This window comes from Camelus bactrianus, chromosome 10 (genome assembly GCF_048773025.1).
Source record: "Camelus bactrianus isolate YW-2024 breed Bactrian camel chromosome 10, ASM4877302v1, whole genome shotgun sequence".
NCBI classification, from domain to species: Eukaryota; Metazoa; Chordata; class Mammalia; order Artiodactyla; family Camelidae; genus Camelus; species Camelus bactrianus.
In genome coordinates this window covers 45,768,102-45,787,236 of record NC_133548.1, presented here as the reverse complement: position 1 = coordinate 45,787,236, position 19,135 = coordinate 45,768,102, and the positions used below count along the sequence as shown (strand labels likewise).

At 37.2% G+C, this 19,135-nt stretch overlaps 3 protein-coding genes across 3 annotated transcripts; 1 reads left to right on the top strand and 2 right to left on the bottom strand.

The window, feature by feature from the left end:
* Positions 1-472: 472 nt before the first annotated feature.
* Positions 473-1,399, bottom strand: LOC105068545 (olfactory receptor 52E2). The gene has a single exon (XM_010954422.1). It carries the CDS (start codon positions 1,397-1,399, stop codon positions 473-475), a length of 927 nt encoding a protein of 308 aa, XP_010952724.1.
* Positions 1,400-12,175: 10,776 nt separating this feature from the next.
* Positions 12,176-13,117, top strand: LOC105068561 (olfactory receptor 52E1-like). Its single transcript, XM_010954436.1, has one exon. The coding sequence runs from the start codon at positions 12,176-12,178 to the stop codon at positions 13,115-13,117; it is 942 nt and encodes a 313-aa protein (XP_010952738.1).
* Positions 13,118-17,393: 4,276 nt separating this feature from the next.
* Positions 17,394-18,368, bottom strand: LOC123616666 (olfactory receptor 52D1-like). Its single transcript, XM_045516261.2, has one exon. It carries the CDS (start codon positions 18,366-18,368, stop codon positions 17,394-17,396), a length of 975 nt encoding a protein of 324 aa, XP_045372217.2.
* Positions 18,369-19,135: the final 767 nt, after the last annotated feature.

The following is a 19,135-nucleotide window of genomic DNA, read 5'->3' as shown; positions in this document are numbered from 1 at the left end:
ATTTTTTTGACTAATTTTAAATTTGATAAATTCCACAAAGCCAAAGAAAGTGGCATAGTCACCATTTTATTCCCAGTAGCATGCAGTTATGAAAACAGACACTCAGAAAATAACTATAATTCTACTGGGAGAAGAAAGAAGCTCCATGAAACACCAATGGATCTAGTAAAAATGGATGAATTCAAAACTTTTGGTATAAAATATCAATCAGATATTGGAAAGAATAAAGTAAAATGGCAATAACCAGCCAAATGAAATTATAAGGAACAAAGAGAATACAGCAGTAGATAAGAGGAAGAAGTGGTCTGAAAAGCTGGTAGAAGGCATTGAAATACTTACAGGAGGTAGCCAATAAAGAGATACATCTAACATAACTTTTATAAGAAGGCATTTCTCTGACTTAAGTTTCATAAAATTGCATATTGAACCTCATATGTATTACATGTCATTCTTTTTCCTTTCCTTGTTTCAATCACAGTGTTGTCTTCACACGATCATAGATCTGCTTAGTTCTGACTCCATATATAACCGGATTGAGCATTGGTGGTACTACGACATAAAGATTGGCCAAAAGTATGTGAATATAGCGGGGAACATTTTGTCCAAAGCGATGTGTCATAAAGGAAAAGAGGGCTGGTGTATAAAAGGCAAGAATTACAAAAACATGAGAACCACAGGTGTTGAGGGATTTGAGTCGGGCTTCATGGGAAGGAAGACGAAAAACAGCACGGAGTATCTGAACATAAGAAAGGGCAACCGCTATGATGTCAAATACTAGATTACAAATTGCACATAATCCATAAATAATATTGATCTTGATACTGGCACAAGATAGGCGAGCAAGACCCATGTGTTCACAGTAGGTATGAGGAATGACATGATTCCCACAGAAGGGCAACCGCAAAATGAGAAATACAAATGGAATCACAAAAATAAATGCCCTCACTAACACACCAAGGCCAATCACAGAGACAACTTTGTTGGTGAGGATGGTGCTATATCTGAGTGGGTTGCAGATGGCCACATAGCGGTCATAAGCCATTGCCAAAAGGACTGCAGATTCCATAAGTGTGAAGTTGTGAATGAAAAACATCTGGGTGAGGCAGGCTTCAAAGATGATCTCTCTGAGGTTGAACCAGAAGATCCCAAGCATCTTAGGAATGGTGGCTGTGGAGAGACCCAAATCAATGGTAGCCAACATGGCCAGGAAGTAGAACATAGGCTGGTGTAGGCTGTGCTCAGCCTGGATCACAAACAGGATGGTGAAGTTCCCTAGGAGTGCAATCACATACACAGCACAAAAGGGAAAGCCAATCCAGATGTGGAGTGTTTCCATTCCAGGGATTCCCAGCAACAAGAAGGAGAAGAGGTGAAACTGGGTGTCATTGGGAAGGAACATCCTATTTGGTAATGCATAGGTCTTCAGGAATGTATGCTCACCCAATCTGTAGGTCACTGGATAGTTTTCTGTGGCTTTGAAAGATAGTATAAGAACACTTAATTAGCTACCTTCTCTCATTATTGCAATCATCACCAATAGACACCTCCCCCAACCCTTCTGACCAATTTAAGGTTCTGCTAGCCTCTAAATACAATTATGGCAATCAGTTCCACTTGACTGAATGACAAAACAGGGATTGACACACAGGATGGACAATAACAAATCAATAAGCACATGGATTTATCAAAATTTATCAAAATATTAAACCATCAAAATATTAAAAATTACTTTAAAGGATTAAAATCAATCATTGTATTAGTATTTAGTCATTATTATATAAGATAAGAAGAGTACTGAAAACAGCAACATCAATTACCAACTACCATTTATTTGAAAGACTTTTGGCCAGTCTCTGAGCAAAAATCATCTCTAATATTAAAAAAAAGTTCAAGAAGAACATTAATTTTACATGTTTTACATATATGTTATCCAAGGATCAAAGTATTTAAGAGCTTTATCAGAAATTTAAAATACTTTTAATGGAAGGTCTGGGAAATTAAACTAGTGAGAAAAGTAGTGAATGGAAATGGAAGAAAAATGGAAATAAAGGATATGTCTTACCTATGTTTTATATATATATAGGTACCACACAAGCACATAATCCACACACATTACAAAAATACACAGTCTTTTTTAAAACTCACAGCATCCATCTGAAAAGAGTATGTTAGTATTCCTCATTTATAGCTGAGTCAATTATGACTTTAGGAGTTTAAGATACATGTCAAAATGCCAATCAAAAACCAGAGAGACAAAAAAATTATTGTTAAATCAGATGCATGATAACTCAATCATTTTCAAAGTTCCCTAAACCCTTCTTTATGTCTTCATGTTGTTTGCTTATAACATTTGATAGGGGATTTCCAAAGTATCTATTCATCCATGTGTGTAAGTATTTTCTAGTGTAAAGTCTCTTTTCTGATCATTTGAAGATTCCATGGCAGCAATATTAATTATGATTTCATTTTCAGCAAGAAAGTCAGAGTATTATCTAGACATTGATATAAAGAGGGAAAGAAAGAGTGTAATGAACAGGTTACGGAAGAAGCAGTTGAGTATGAATGGTTTACCATTCCTAGTTCCAAGCAAAGCTAGGAGCAGGAGATACTGTGAGGCAGCTCCCACGGGAACAGAGTCTACTTTCATAAGGTGATGTCACAACGGAATCATGAATATTTTCAAAAGGTATGGCAATGGATAACAGAAGGATGGAATGTAGAATTTACTCATGGAGGCAAGATTTTCTGTAAATCCCATGGGTGGAAATCATCTTAAAATCAACAAAGTTTTCCTTTTTCCAGTATACACATATGCAACAATTTCTCAGCGGAAGTTTACGTACTAGTTATAGATTTGATTGCTAAAGGGTAAAAATAAGCTGCTCCTCTGGCTTTTCGGAGAGGGAAGGAATGGTATTATATTCTTCGATTGCAAATAAAATAAGTGAAAACTATGTCTTGCTGGTCATACAGTTATAGCCTATGATCATGCAGAGGGTAAATATCAGGTAAGTAGCCAGGAAGTTTTATGAATAAACCAAGTGGGAGACAAATATAGACAAAGTACACAAAACATCAGAGTGGAAACTGGGAATGTGGAAAAAGGCACAAGATCTGATTTCTCAGCTATATAAATCTTTATGCTCCTGAGGGAGGACATTAAGTAGTTTTTCTTTGCTGATTAAATTGTGTAAAACCCTAAGGGCAACATATAACCTCTATAGATAAATGAAGGTGAAAAGGGGTACAAAGGGTAGTCTTATATCTGTTGACAAGGTCTTCAGGAATTACAAAAGTTTAGATGAGGCAAAGTTACAGTGAGATGGATATGTTACAGAAGGGTTGTTAGCAATGTTGGTTCTTATCTTTCAAATCAATGATACCTACAATCTTGTGTTTAACATCTTGAAATTTCACTCCTGCTCAGAGTTAGTCTATCCATTTGATCTTACCATAGGAACACCCTGATATTTTCTCCCTGACTTTCTTGTATTTGAATTGGTAAAAATAACAGTGTTATGTCCAAACTGAAAATGGATAAAAGCATGTAAACAATAATGGAAAGTTCCATCAAGCAAATTTTATAAACAGCATCCTTCAAGACATAATTCAGATATATACTTGGGGCCCTGGTAAATGACCTCATAAAGACTTGATGCCTTTTTCTTCTGTATTCTTAAATATAGTATATAGTAAAAGACCAAACATATGAACAGTCTACAACTGCACGCCATAAAATGGAAGTATATTACAAAATAATGATGAGAGAAAGAAACCGACCATTTAAATAAAAGTTAAAATTAGTAAAATCTAATCTATAGTCTAAGAAGTCAGGATAGTTGTGACTTTTTGGAGTACTGGCAGTCAGTATGGGTGGGACTTTCAGGATGCTGATAACGTCTGTTTATTCATTTATATACTGGTTACACAGGTATAATCAGTTTGTAGAAAATTAATTGAGCCACACTCTTATCATGTGCACTTTGTTTATGGCTGTGAAAATTCAATAAAATATTTACAAAATATGAATTCCTTAATGGTAGATAGAATATATATCATTTGTTTTTGTATCTCCCGCATCACAGTCTATTGCATAAAGTGGCTGTGTGAGCTTGCACAAGAACTTTGACATCTCTGTACTTCAGTTTCTTCATGTAGAAAATAGAAATGATAAGTGTAAATAAACCCTTAAAATTAAACCCTTGATTTTAGAATAGATAATTCTTATAAAACACTTTGAAGCATTTTCCAAAGATACTAGGCATCCATCATTTTTTAGATATCAGGCAGAAAAATCTTTCTGAAATGCACATTGAATGGATTCAGGCTGAAATCTAAATGCTTTTACTAGAATTATATGATCCTCCCTAAATATGATGCTATTCTTTCCCTAAGCTGCACCATTAGTCAGTCTTCTTTCCCCGAAACTTATCCGATGTCACTTTTCTTTCTCTTGCATTCCTCTTCTTCCCCTTTGTCCATCACTGAGTCCTATGGATGCACTGTGAGCTGGGAGACAGGGAAGACTCACCAGACTGAGCACCAGGATGGAATTCTGTCTGTTTTGTCTCAGTCTTCTCTGTCTTTATGAGGGAACTGCTCTTTGCCTGGGTGGAGCTTTCAAGATAAAATCCCCCAGAGCCAGTTTTGTAAAGGGCATGAGGTCTCTGAGGATTCTAGTTTCTAATCTGGCCCTGAGTCATGAATAGAAAGCCATGATTTCTAAGGAAATGAAGATAATAAAAAAAGTGAGGTTTCTTCATTACTTGTGAGTCTCCATTAACCTTTCGTTAATTTGCTCCATGCTACAGCACACAATGATTGATGGAGTTCATTCTCTCACCATCCCAGATCATCATTTAGGGAGACAGTACAATTTTCTGTTCAAGAACAAGGGCTCCAAAGTCAAAGCACTTCTGTTCTAAGTTTAGTAACAAAAGTGACATCGGACAGATTATGTAACCTTTAATTTTGTTTTCCTCTTTTTTTTTTTTTCCAGTTGTTCCTTCTGTTTTACTCCACCAACTCATTTCTCATTCATAGTTAATATAAAATGTAATCAATTATTCTTTCAATTCCTTTTATTGGACTCTAGCATTGTGATTAAATTTTGATTTATATCCATTTAGCAAAATTAACATAAAATTTTATAATGGAATCCTGTAAATTTACCAATAATTTTAAGCAGATGCTCATATTGTACCTTAAATGTTTTAAATAAATCTACTTATTATATAAAAAATAAAAACTTTGTTAGTGCATTTATGGTCCTACACTGTCCTTTTGCCTTTTTCCCCCCCAGAAATAGTAACCAATGTATCTCAAAAGTTGGACTTGTCGAGGCTTAGTTAATGACAGTAGGTGTTTGATCAATACAGTACTCAAGACCCTGTTTTCAAAAGGGGGTCCAATGCTTGGGTTTAATGCTCTGTGGTGCTTGGGTTTAATGTTGTCTTGAGTTCTTTAAATAACTTTATCTTTGAATTTATGTTCTGTAATTGAAATCTTATATAAAGATGGGGCAGGTCCTGGGATTTGGGACCAGAAGTGAACGTGTGCTGTACCTGCCACATCTTCCCAGAGTGATTTCTTGGCCTCTTGTTACTCTAGCCTTGCCCAGAGATGGCTGCTGCTGTCCTTTGCCCTTGGCATGCTCCAAATTCTGAACCTACCCACATTGGTAACCAGTGTCTGGTTCACGGGACAGGGATCTTGTGCTCCTGTGCATGTTTGCCCCTACCCCACAGGAATTCCCATGCCCAGAAGAGAGCACGATAAAAAAGAATACAAAAGATACCATAATTACTCAAAAGAGAGAGACCATCAACAAAAAATAAAAGCTCTTTATTTCTCTGCATTTCCAGAAAGGACCCCAGCAACTTCCCTTTGCACTGGGCTTCTCAAATTCTGTAGCCAACAGTAGTTAAGACACTGGTTCAGACATTATACCCTGCAAGTTCAGGGCCCTGTTATGGACTGAATGTTTGTGCCCCCCACCCCTGACCCCACCAAATTCATATGCTGAAACTCTAGCTGCCAAAGTGATAATATTTGGAGATGAGGTCTTTGGAGGGTAATTAGAGTTAGAGGAGGTCATGAGGGTGGGGCCCTCCTGATAGGATAAGTGGCCTTAAAAGAAAAGGAGAGGCCATGTGAAGACATAGTGAGAAGGCAGAAATTTGCAAGCCAGGAAGAGACCTCTTTACCAGGAACTGAATCAGCTAGCACCTTGATCTTGCAGTTCCAGGTTTAGAAATGCCACTGAGCAAACTAAAGAACAGTTATGATTAGAATACAAGCCCCCCACTTCTACAGCTTCTGCACTTTCCACAGAAACATTTTAACTCTATGTCCAGAAACTGGCCTCGACTCTCTGAGGTAATGACTGTCCATCACACACTAGGAATTAGAGTGATGGATATAATTCATAAATGGCCCCCTTCCTCTCAGACTATTTTTTCTGAACAATTTTTCCAGATTTCTCTGAGGCATATACTTGTTTTGTCCTGCATATTCCTCCAAGTTTTATCTGAACACACGCTATCTTCTCACTTTTGTGTTTCAAAAAAAAAAAAAAAAAAAGAAAGAAACAGAGGGATACACACAGGTCTTGGAAGGAAAAGCTTTTGCTGAGCACAAAGGGCAGTGACAGGGAGAGCTGTGAGAGTCTCTGCAGCCGGAGCGTTACCTCAGCTGGTTGTTGGAACCCAGAAAGTACTACAAAAGAGAAGGAAGACGATCAGAGATTCAGCTGCATTTTGATACTTTAACTGAGAGGGACAGAACGCTAACTTTATGACAGCTATCCAATTGCACTGGAAGATTGAAAGATTCCTGCCAAGACTTGAACCCCCAGTGAAGCAGAAGTGAGAGCAGAAAGTTTCCATACTAGATACTTAGCTCAGGACCTTATAACACCATGAAACAAGTGGGAATTCCTGGGTGAGGGTTGAGGCCTAGAACTTAGAAATAGAAATGTGTACAAATGTCTGGTTACAAGATCTGAAAAAAAGTGAATGAACAACATCACTCTTTGAGGATCATGGATCAACTGGAGTTGTCCAAAAATATGTGAGAAGGACTATACAAGCACAATGAAATGTATAATCTGTTTTTCCTCATCTCATCCCACCTCTCTTTAATCTGGCATCCTACCCAACACCTTAAGTTGATCAGTGGCCTCCAGTCACCAGGCCCAGACAAATGCTACTGTCCTTGTTGCAACTCTCTACAGCCTGTGAAACTGTCGACCGTTCTCTCATTTGAACACCCTTATGTGGGTATATATCCAAAGGAAATTGAAACAAGACATTAAAAAGATATCTGCATTCTCATGTTTATTGCAGTGATATTCACAATAACCGAGATATGGAAAAAACAAAAAACCTAAGTATCTGACAACTGATGAATGTATGAAGAAAATGTAGTATATATACAGAATGGAATATTATTCAGTTGTAAGAAAGAAGGAAATCCTGCCATTTGTGACAACATGGATAGACCTTAAGAGCATTAAGTTAAGGGATAAATCAGACAGAAAAAGGCAAATGCTTTATGATATTACTTATATGTGGAATCTAAAAAAGATGAACTCATAGAAACAGAAAGTAGAATGGTGGTTACCAGGGGCTGAGGGTGGAAGAATTGGGGAAATGTTGGTCAAAGGGTACAAACTAGCAGTTAGAAGATGAATAAGTCCTGGGGATCTAATGCACAGCATGGTGAGTATGGTCAACAATACTCAATTATATACTTTAAAATTGCAAAGAGATTAGTTCTTAAATATTCTTACCACAAAAAAAGTGATAATTATGTGATCTGATGGAGGTGTTACTAACACTAAGGTAATCATATTACAATATTCAAGTGTATTGAATCAACAGGTTTTAACTAACACAATGTTATAGGTCAATTATATCTAAATAAAACCAACTGAGATTGAGATGATAAAGGAATTTGTACATAAGTTGCAATATTAAGATTTATAATAAATAATTATTTGAGTTTAGTCCCTGCTTCTGGCACAGAGCTCCTAAAACACTTGGAATTTCCTAGCCGATGAGAGTCATGAATGTGTCTTTTGTTATGTTAATGAGGTAACTTTTGGGCACCACCTAAGATGAAGTCTGGTTGCTAGTGGAGCCATAATGTAAATAGAGGGTTGTAACTTTCAGTCTCAACCCCTTAACCTCCTGGGAAGGGAGACAGTCTAGAGATCGAGTTCAATCCCCAGTGACCAATGACCTGATCATGCCTGTGTAATGAAGCCTCCATAAAAATTCAAAAGAATGGAACTTGGGGGGGTTTCTGGGTTGGTGAAGATATGGAAACCTGGGGAGAGTGGCATGCCTAAAGATGGCATTAAAGTTCCATGTCCTTTCCCTGTACCTTGCCTTGCACATCTATTTCACCTGGCTGTTCCTGAGTCATATCCATTTATACTAAAGCAGTAATCTAGTAAGTAAAATGTTTCTCTGAATTCTGTGAGCTGCTCTGCAAATTAATTGAACTCAAGGAAGGGATCATGGCAACCTCTGATTTAAAACCAGTCAGCCAGTCCTGTAACAACCTGGACTTGTGACTGACCACAAAAGTTCAAGGACTGAGTTTAGAGACTATAATCAACCTAGTCTGGTTTATAAGGTGGTCAGAGGCACAGATGATAATTGGGTTTGTGACTGGTTTCTGAAGTGGGTTGGGGGCAGTCTTGTGAGACTAAACCCTTGACCTGTGTGATCTGACACTATCTCCAGATAGATAGTGTCAAAATTAAGTTAAACTATAGGATACCCAGTTGATGTCTGGAGCATTGCTTGGTGGTGTTGGGGCAGGGGGGAACACCTTCTCCTTCATGGTGGAACTGGGTACAGAAACATATTTAATGGTTTTATATAAGTAGTCAGTGGGAGAATGATCACAAAATGCAAAATGACTAGTTTCTCTCCTCTAGATTTTCACCTCTTCTTTTCATTACTGACAGGAAGCTTCTTCCAGAGTGATATGATAGATTTCAGTATGATGTAAAACTGTATTGCATTTCTTCCCTTTAGCATTGTGTGATAATGCTAAATATGGAGTCACTGTGATGCAATGATTATGTATTTCTTCATTTTTTAGCTCTTCAATTATACTAAATATTGAGTCAATACGGTAGTTGTGCAATACTAAGAAGATATACACAGATTTAATACAGCCATTACTATCTATCATGAGATCTAGATTGGTCCTACCCATCTCAAAGCATTCAGTATTATAAGCTTAGAACCAATCCTAAGAACCTTGTTGTAAAAAGTATTTAAGTATTTTACAAGATTAAAAAATAATAATAATAATTTTCCCTTAGAAATAAACTAATCCTAAATTTGAAATTCTGGGTCTTGAAATAAAGACATGGGCTATCTATGTCTGGTGGCACTCTATTTCACTGGAAAAAGAGCTAATTCAGACCTCAGAGCTTTGTCGCTACCCCTATCCCTAAGGTGTTCCAATACAAAGTTCTCACTCTGGAGGCTATAGCCACAGCACTAAAGAACCCCCCTCCTAAGCAAATGGAGTTCAGAAGGATGCTAGGGGAGTTTTGCTAACATCTCCAGGAGTCTCTGCTGCTATGTAAGGTTTTAGAAGCGTGGATCTTTATTTGTGGCCAACTGAGCACAAGGTAAAAAGTGGTAGGTGAAAGGAAAACCTTCTGGTTGAGGGGAAGGGATTATGGAACAATCTGTAAGAATGTGTTGGCATAATCTCTTATATACACTTGAGCAACCACTGCCTTCATTTTTTCTAATCTCCGTATGAGGCTCATATATCTTTTAACATCTTTGTCATTTGTTTCTGTGTACTTCCTGCTGATCTGAATCCTATTTATAGATCTATCAAAGTTCTTTCTCTTCATGTTTTCTTTCTCTTTCTCACTGCTATGGCTCCTTCAGTCCCCTCTAATCTAATTTAAAGTATGGGTGCCTGCCCTAGTCCTGAGCCTATATTCAGTTGAACTTACTTTAAATTATTTAGAAATTATCCCTCACCAGTTACAATGTAGTAAAACACAACCAAACAACTTGCTGTTTTACTCCAACCAGAAGGTAGTCCTAATCATTTTGTAATGGTGGAATCATCAAGTATGTAATGAAAATATCTGTGAAAATGTCTAGGGATAAAGGTAATCAGATTTACTTCATTATAAATATACACACTCTATCATAAAATTAATATGCAGATGAAGTGAGGATCAGGACTTAAAGTCAGCTGTAAGAATTACCTGACAAGCTGAGATATGTCAGAACCAAGTTCACGATGTTCATATCAACAGGTAAACCAGTAACTGTAACTATGCTATTTTTATGAACCATCTTGGGCCATGAGAACCTTGCAACAACCGGCAACATAGGCATTGTTAGCCTCATTTCACAGGTGAGGAATCTCAGACTCAGAGAAGGGATATGTTTTCACCAAATTCACATGACAATGAGCAATAGAACTTGGCTTCAATTCCTATGTCTATGTCTAAATATTAGGCCATTTTCCAAACATTAAGTTCTAAGTTAGCTGAACCCAAGTCACAGAAAGGAAATCTGATTATAGGATTCAACTTCATCTCCTTCTGAAATTCCCTGAATTTAAACACCACTCCTTGCATATGGCCATCCTCTTTCAAATTAGGGATGTTTTCTACATAGTTCTTATTTTTTTTCTTGATATCCCTCTTCATCTAGTAATTTATTTGCCTTTGACTAATCATCTTAACTCACATTTGTTATCTCCTTCCTGTATCTGGGATCATATTCTCCTTTCTATAATTTCTGAAGCAATGTGTCCAAGACTCAAGCAGCAATATACCCTTTCAGCACACACACACACACACTCTTTCATGCCCAGAAATACTGTTCTATTATGGTTTATCTGTCTAATGCAGCTTGAACTTGTTTTGCATATGTAAACCTATTTATCTATATCTCTCTATAGTCTATTGATAGAGAGACAGAATATAGCATGAGAAAGATAGCACTCTTGATGACAGTGCACTTCAACTTACGAAGGTGATACATAACGGTGACAACTTAGTATAGTTAAAAAAATAGTGGATTTGGTTTCTAGGAGTGACAGGTATAAATTAACTCATTTTACCTGACAATTTTGTGGTATTTTATAAACCTGAACATTAATCTGTGTGTGTGTGAATCTGTGTTTTTTTCTTGACAGGAAGACACTTAAACGGCAAGGCCCCATATGCCTACCATCAGAACAGAAATGAAGAGGGATATGTACCGTCCATACTAAGCAGACCAGATTAAGAAGATTATCCTGAGATGAAGTCCTCTGTGGCCTCGTTAATAAAACTCCAATGCCAGGTTATTTTTTGATATTGGTACCAACAAGAAAGGAGAAGTCAGAAGATAACTATGACATGAGAAATGGTTTTGGGTAGCTTAAACAGAGAGAGGCCTGCACAGATCAAAAGTTGTCTTAGAAAGCTCTTGTTTGTTACATTTATGGTTCCTTTTAAGAATGTATTACATATGTTCCACTCAGAAATGTGGTACATTCAGAATAATAATGGCTGTCATCATGGTGTTTTCTTTTTAAGTTTTTGAAAAACAGCTTTATTGAGATATAATTCACATACCATAAATTTGTCATCATGTTTAAGATGTAGTCTCACTTTGTACCTAAAGTATACAGTCATGAATCAACCAATTTTTCTATGAAATAATAATAAAAGATAACTAGAAAAAAATTTTGTGTACCCAAGTAACAAGGGAAAAACTTTTTCCTGATAACTATTTTATTAATTTGAATGGCTGATTTGTATGACTGTTCTAATCATTAAAAATTTAAATTCTGTAAGGAAAAGAACCTTCTTTAACTTATCTTTCGCATCAGTCTTAGCATAAAACTTGGTGCATATATGGTAGATACCTAGTCAATGTTTGTTGAAGTAAAATATTAAATGCCATTGAGTGGATTTGATGAAGTATATTGAAATCTTGTCATTACATTTTACTATTAATTTTTATAAACTTTCCAGCCTCTGTGATGCAACAATGCAGTAGATATGGAAGGAGTTTCACTGATTTCTTCACTTTCTCTGAGTGCACTGAGCAAGGATGAAAACTATTCTATGAATGAGAGGATCTTGATCTATGATACATTTCACTATAGAAAAGCTCCCAGAAGGATGCCCTCACTTAATGCCACCCTATTTCATCCCTACTCTTTCCTCCTTTTGGGGATACCTGGGCTGGAACATCTGCATATCTGGATTGGTTTTCCTTTCTTTGCTGTGTACCTGACAGCTGTCCTTGGAAATATCAGCATCCTTTCTGTGATTCAGACTGAGAATCACCTTTATCAGCCCATGTTCTACTTCCTGGCCATTCTGTCATCTATTGACCTGGGCCTGTCCACATCCACCATCCCCAAGATGCTTGGCATCTTCTGGTTCAAGATGGGAGAAATCTCCTTTGAGGGCTGCCTCATCCAGATGTTCTTCATCTACCTATGCACTGGCATGGAGTTGGCTGTGCTCGTGGCCATGGCCTGTGATTGCTATGTGGCCATCTGTAACCCTCTTCGCTACACATTGGTGCTGACAAATAAGGTGGTATTCATCATTTCATTGGTCATCCTCCTAAGACCTTTGTCTTTTGCCATACCATTTGTTCTACTCATCATACGGTTACCATTTTGTGGACACCAAATTATCCCTCACACTTATTGTGAGCACATGGGCATTGCCTGCCTGTCTTGTGCCAGCATCAAGGTCAACATCATCTATGGCTTATGTGCCATCTCTATACTAGTGTTTGACATCATAGCCATTGTCATCTCTTACGTCCACATCCTTCGTGCTGTCTTTCGACTCCCTTCCCATGATGCTCGGCTCAAAGCCCTCAGCACCTGTGGCTCTCATGTGTGTGTCATGTTGGCTTTCTACACTCCTGAACTTTTTTCATTCATGACCCACAGATCTGGCGAGAATATATCATGCTACATCCACATCCTTTTGGCCAATTTCTATGTAGTTATTCCACCTGCTCTCAACCCTGTAATCTATGGTGTCAGAACTAAACAGATTAGAGAAAAAATGCTGAAAGTATTTTCCAAGAAAAAAACATAGCTCTTGTAAATACTCAAATTTAAGAAGGGAGTGGCACCAGTTCTCTATTTTCAGAATGGAAAAGGGACATTTGGAAGTTATGCAGACCCATCTTAAGGGAGGCCTGTCAACTTCCTTCTCAAATCCACAATGGAAAGTTAAGCACATGTCAAATGCATAAATAAAACTGCTTTATAATTTTCCATTGTTTGGAAATAATTTAGATTCCTCATGTAGAAGAAAACCAACACTCTATTCTGCTTCCATTATGACTGAGTCAATCACATTCCATAGTCATCATCAGTTTAAAACTAAACTGCATCTCCTCCCCCCAAATCACAAGCAAACAAAAAAGCCATTCATATCCTGATTTAAACAAAAATAAATGAGTTACGCTGACTAGTGCTGGTCCCAAAATAGTAGATGCTGGAGCAGTTCCCATATGCCTGGACTCCCTGCCAAAAAGTATGCTATTCTTGCTTTGCCGTGTTCATGCTGGAGTATATGAAACTGACATTGTGACTATGTCACGTGTGAAGGTGGGAATTTTCCATGAACAGAACTGAAGAAACTTGGCCATCTTTGTCAGTGTGTAGTTTATTTTTAATTTTAAAGCTGAATTGTGTTTCTCATTTACTGGATGAGTTCTCGCAGAGCCTGGATTGCTGATACCTCTTTTCAAAGAAACAATTCTTTTTCAAACAGTTGTCTCTGTGTTTTTTGCCACACCACAGAAGAATTTCACTCTAATGGAATGTTGAAAGTCTTAGTGATGTTACAAGGCCAGCATTATCCCCCACCCCATGTATGTGTGTGTGCATATGTTTGTGTTTAAGATGGAACTCTAGTTCCATGTGATATCACTAATTATTCTCTATTTCTATATACATTATTGACATTATTTGTAGAAGGGATTCAAGGTAAAGTATGTTTGTAAATCTTGGCCATTAAAGCTACATTTTTAACTGTATTTCTATTGCAAGACTCCTCAGAGCTTATAATTACAAATATTTATTTTAAACTTTAAAATTATATTGGCTTCAGACTGCTCCTTAGACCATCCTATGACACTCATATTTGTAGAATGTGCTTTAGAAAAAAATCCTACTTTTATTGCAATAGAAAATATGATTTCATAAATTCTTAGAGGGAGTTTGTATTAATTAACATCACACACTGAACTTGAAATTTGAAAACAATCAGTTATGTTGTGGCTTTTCTAGGACCCTATTGTGGCCCCAAACTCATCCTTATTTATCCATTTATTCTACTTATGAAATAGACTCTAACTATATAGCCCCAACTTTTTCTTGAATGATTTGGACAGTGTTCACTCTCTTTATATGTTTTGGGTAATTTGTGGAAGAACTGGTATTTAGCCTTTAAAAGTTTGGTAGAATTCACCAGTGCAGCCACTGGGGCCTGGAATTTTTCTGTGTGTGTTAGAAGATTGCTCATTGTAGATTAAACTTCTTTAATTGTTAAAGGACTATCAGGTCATCCATTGCTTCCTGCTGTTGCTTTGAATGTCCTCGGTGACTGCATCACAGGATTCATATCCCTCTCACTTTACCTCTTACTCAGGGTGAGGGCTGATGAGTCAGAAGACTTTTCTAGTATCTACCCCACTATCAGCGTTAGATCATCCCTTTGTTCCTGTGCCACAGACAAGACCACGCTTCATGGTCTCGACACTCCCTCAGGAGCAGAGCGCAGTTACTTGTTACATGAACCCAGCTCATCTGGTGGTGGGAGCAGGATTTATCTTCCTAATTTTTCTCCTTCAGCCTGTCTTAGGCAGGTGCTATGTTCCTGGGTCTTGAAGGTGGAGACTTCTCAGTGATCTGCCTCTCCCCTAGTGCTGTAGGACACTTCTGATGAACCTGCTTTGTTCTGGGGTTACAGAGTTTGTTTCTGCTCCTTTCCCTCAGGGGCAGTGGGGTCCTCCCTTGTTCCTTAGAGGGAGGAAAACTTGGGTGAGGTGCAGTTCCATCCTCCAGTGGCTGCTACTCCCTTCCACCAGATTATCTCATGATGAAGGCCTTTTCGGGCCTCTACTCCTGCCCTCAGACTTTCCATGAGTAGCTGGTTGAGGTCAAGTGAGAAAAACTTGAGTGGGTGTAAATTCCCACTCGTGTCATATACACATGTCTCCCAGGCATTTTCGATTCTTACACAGATCCATGCTTTGCTGTGAGAAATTGTTTAAAAATTTTAGTCAATTCTTTTTACAGGCTTGTATGGCACCTGGCATCCAGTCTTGGTGAGTATGGGATCATGTTCCATCTCTCTTTGAAACTGCCTATTTTTCCTTAGACTTTGTGTTAATTGGATGCTCTCTGATTTCAACTATCTGACATAGTCAAGAAAATGGTGAATTTTGATTATCCAGCATATTTTTTCAAAGTTTTGAGTGATATTCTTTCCAACTTTCTATATTCTAATTAAAAACTGTAAGTAAGCCCTGGTAGGAATTTTAAATTGTGTTGTATCTTCTGAATGGAAGGACATCTATGTGTCCATTCTCAGCTTCCTACAACTGTATTTATCAAAGAATGAACCGTCGACCACTGAATCATAAATATTCAGGATGACTTATGAAATTTAAATGAGATTTTATCCATGGGATACACCACAGAAGTTTTGAACCTAACAGTTTCAGAGTAGGCCTGAGTAATCTGCATTTTTAAGAGACTTCAAGGATTATTCAAGCTTTAAATATTGAGAATCATTCTGGAAAGTTGAAACTTGATTAATAATCAAAATGGTTCATTGTCAGATGGAGAGAATGGAATAATCTTTACGAAGTGAGATGGTTGGATACAGAATTGGCTAACTCAAAACTAGACATCTCTCCCAAACACACACACACACACACACCCCTAACTTGACCTAATCCACAATTTTGTTTAATTATCTTTGTTTAATTATTTATCTAATGTTCCTGATGTCCTGATGGAATAGTGTTTTGACTTTCTAAACATTATAGCCTTGGTTAATTACCTATTTTGTACTTCTATCACAGTACTTGTCATGTTGACATAGCAGTGTGTAATGTAACTAAATAAAGTGTAGTGGTTAAGAATATAAACCTATAGATGGAATCATTGTAAGATTAGAGGAAAATTATGGTTTTAGAGCTAGACAGACTTAAATCCTAGCAAATTGAATATGAGTTTGTTGAGCTATTTATCATATGGGTATATATGATAATTAACTTTAGAAAATATTGTAAAGGTTAAGTGATTATGTATATAAAATACACAATGATGAGCTTGGTACCAGGCAATGCTTAACAAATGTTACCTCTCTTCACATTTTTTTCTCTCTACATTTTTAGCTTTAGAGGTGAAGTACTTGACTGAAATATTTTTCCTTTGGTTAACTAATTTCTTTGTACCTCAATTTGCACAGTTGCAGCTCAATTTTAGCTGTTTATGAACTGCAGAAAAAACTTTAAAACATAGATGCCTGAATACTACCCTACCATAGTTTTGCTGTCTATAGAGTTTCATTTAAACAGAATCATACAGTATGTAGTCTTCTGTGTCTGATTTTTATCAATTAGTATAATGCCTATGAGATTTATCCATGTGAATCTACAGAACATCAAAAAAAGCAAAAGGATTTAATGACATAGTGAAAAGATTACAAATTAATGACAATTTGGTCAATAGCAAACCTCTTCAAAGTAATAATAGATTCCAGAAGACTATAGGGTTATGACTTCAAGAGGCTAACAAAATATAGTAACTGGAGAATGAAACGGTGTAGCTAGAAAAGTACCATTCGAGAAGAGGGTGAAATGAAGAAAACTTTAGATGAACAGATAACAGAGAAGTTAGCACCAAGAGACTCTCACTAAGAAAGTGTTAAAGCATGAAAGAAGAACATTTAGTCAAGAAGGAAGAACTGGGGCAAAAAAAAAAAAAAAAAAAAAAAAAAAAGGAAATTTCTAAATCTAGTAGTAAGTCTTATACAATAAACCACAGGTATATAATTATACATCATGTTGATTTTAAATTTCTCTTGTTTTTAGCCTCATATGATTCTCCATCTTTTTCAAACAGTATTTTACTATTTTGAAAAAGACTCTAACATTGTAATATATTTGCTTCATTATTGCAATATAGATGAGATGAGATAATGTGATAGCTCTTCTTTGGGTGAGTTACTTCCCATAGAAAAACCTTATTATCCCTCAAACAATTAAAAGATCTTGATAAAGAAACCACAAAGTTATATAACATAAAGTTTGTTCAGATATTACATACCCCAAAATTTTTTTAAAAAGGATTTAGTTAAGAGGCTTTGAAAGATTGAAAAATTTAAGAAACCTGTCCCGTATTTTCTTGGTCCTTACCCCATAGATGATAGGGTTCACCATGGGTGGGACAAGAAGATAGATATTAGCCACAAATATGTGGACATGGGGTGCCACCTGGTCCCCAAATCTGTGGGTAAGAAAAGAGAAGAAAGCCGGAGTATAAGACACCAAGGTCACACACACATGGGAGCCACAAGTACCCAAGGTCTTGAGTCGGGCATCCTTGGATGGGAGGTGGAAGACAGTGTGGAGTATAAGGACATAAGAACAAGTGATCAGTATGAAGTCCACTCCTCCTGTAAGAAATGCAACAATGAGGCTATAGGCTTTGCGAATTCTTGTCTCAGCACAGGCAATCTTGATGAGGGCCATGAACTCACAATAGGTGTGGGAAATGACATTGGTCCTGCAGTAAGGAAGCCACTGTAGCAGGAAGGGGTGAGGACTGAGAAATGCTGTGCCCCGGAGTACAATAGCTAGGCCCATGCCCACAACTGAAGAATGTGTCAGAATAGCTGAATGTCTTAACGGACTGCAAATGGCTATATAATGGTCAAAAGCCATGGCCAGGAAGAAGCCAGACTCCATGGTGGAGCTAGAGTGAATCAGGAACACTTGAGTGAGGCAGGCTTCAAAGCGAATCTCACCATCATGGAACCAGAAAAGTCTGAGAAGTTTGGGCACAGCTGTAGTGAGGTCAGCCACAGCCAGCATACAGAGGAAGAGGTACACTGGCTCATGGAGGCTGGAGTCGGTCTTGACAATAAAGAGAATGGAGCAGTTTCCCAGTAGGGCCAAAAGGTAGACAACACAAAAAGGGATGGAGATCCAGATGTGGGCAGCCTCCAACCCAGGAATGCCAATGAGAATGAAGGTTGATGGATGGACACCGGTTTTATTGTATGCTGACATAATCAGCATTAGATGTTTCAGTTTTCTTTTCATAAATTTTCCTCTAAAGCAAACAAATAATAACATAAATTTTGAAGCCCCTGGTAAGCTAAGTAAGCCAAAATATAGGGAATTGCAGTCCATGGAATAAAAACAATGTCTGTAAATATTTAGACAGAAATAATTTCATCACCTAAGTGTGAAATATTTCAGAGTTGTAATTTTCAGTGTGGCTGTTCTATAGATGCTAAGTGAGGGAAAATATGTAGATACTAAAAACTGGAGTTTAAATACATGAAAATCAAAAATCTTCCATTTAGAAGAAACAGAAACAGGTATTAGTTGAAAGCTGAAGAAAACTAAGAATCATTTCTTCGGATGCCTTAGTAACAAAAGTGCAATTATAAGATACAAACTAGAGTGAAATGGGAGGGATGATAGAAGGTTTTGAAAAGAAGATAGATTTTTTTTTAGATTTTAGTTATAATATTTTGAGGACATGCCAAGTTACAGAGGGCAGCTTTGATACTTAAACACCAAATTTGGGGAGGATATGTTGATTACTGTGCAATGATCAGAAGGGGGTTCATTTAGGGGGTTCATTCAGACCAACAAAGAATTCATTTAGGATGGTAACAGTGGGCCTGATGATAGTGTTTCAGCAAATGAACAGCTCATTGCTTTGCTCGTGACTCTCCACTGGCCCCTGAATTTGTGTTTACTTGGGACCTTACCAGGCAAGAATTACGATATTATTATAACCTGTATTCTGAGCTTCCTTCACTTTCTCACATTTATTCAGTTAGTGAAATGACTTTATG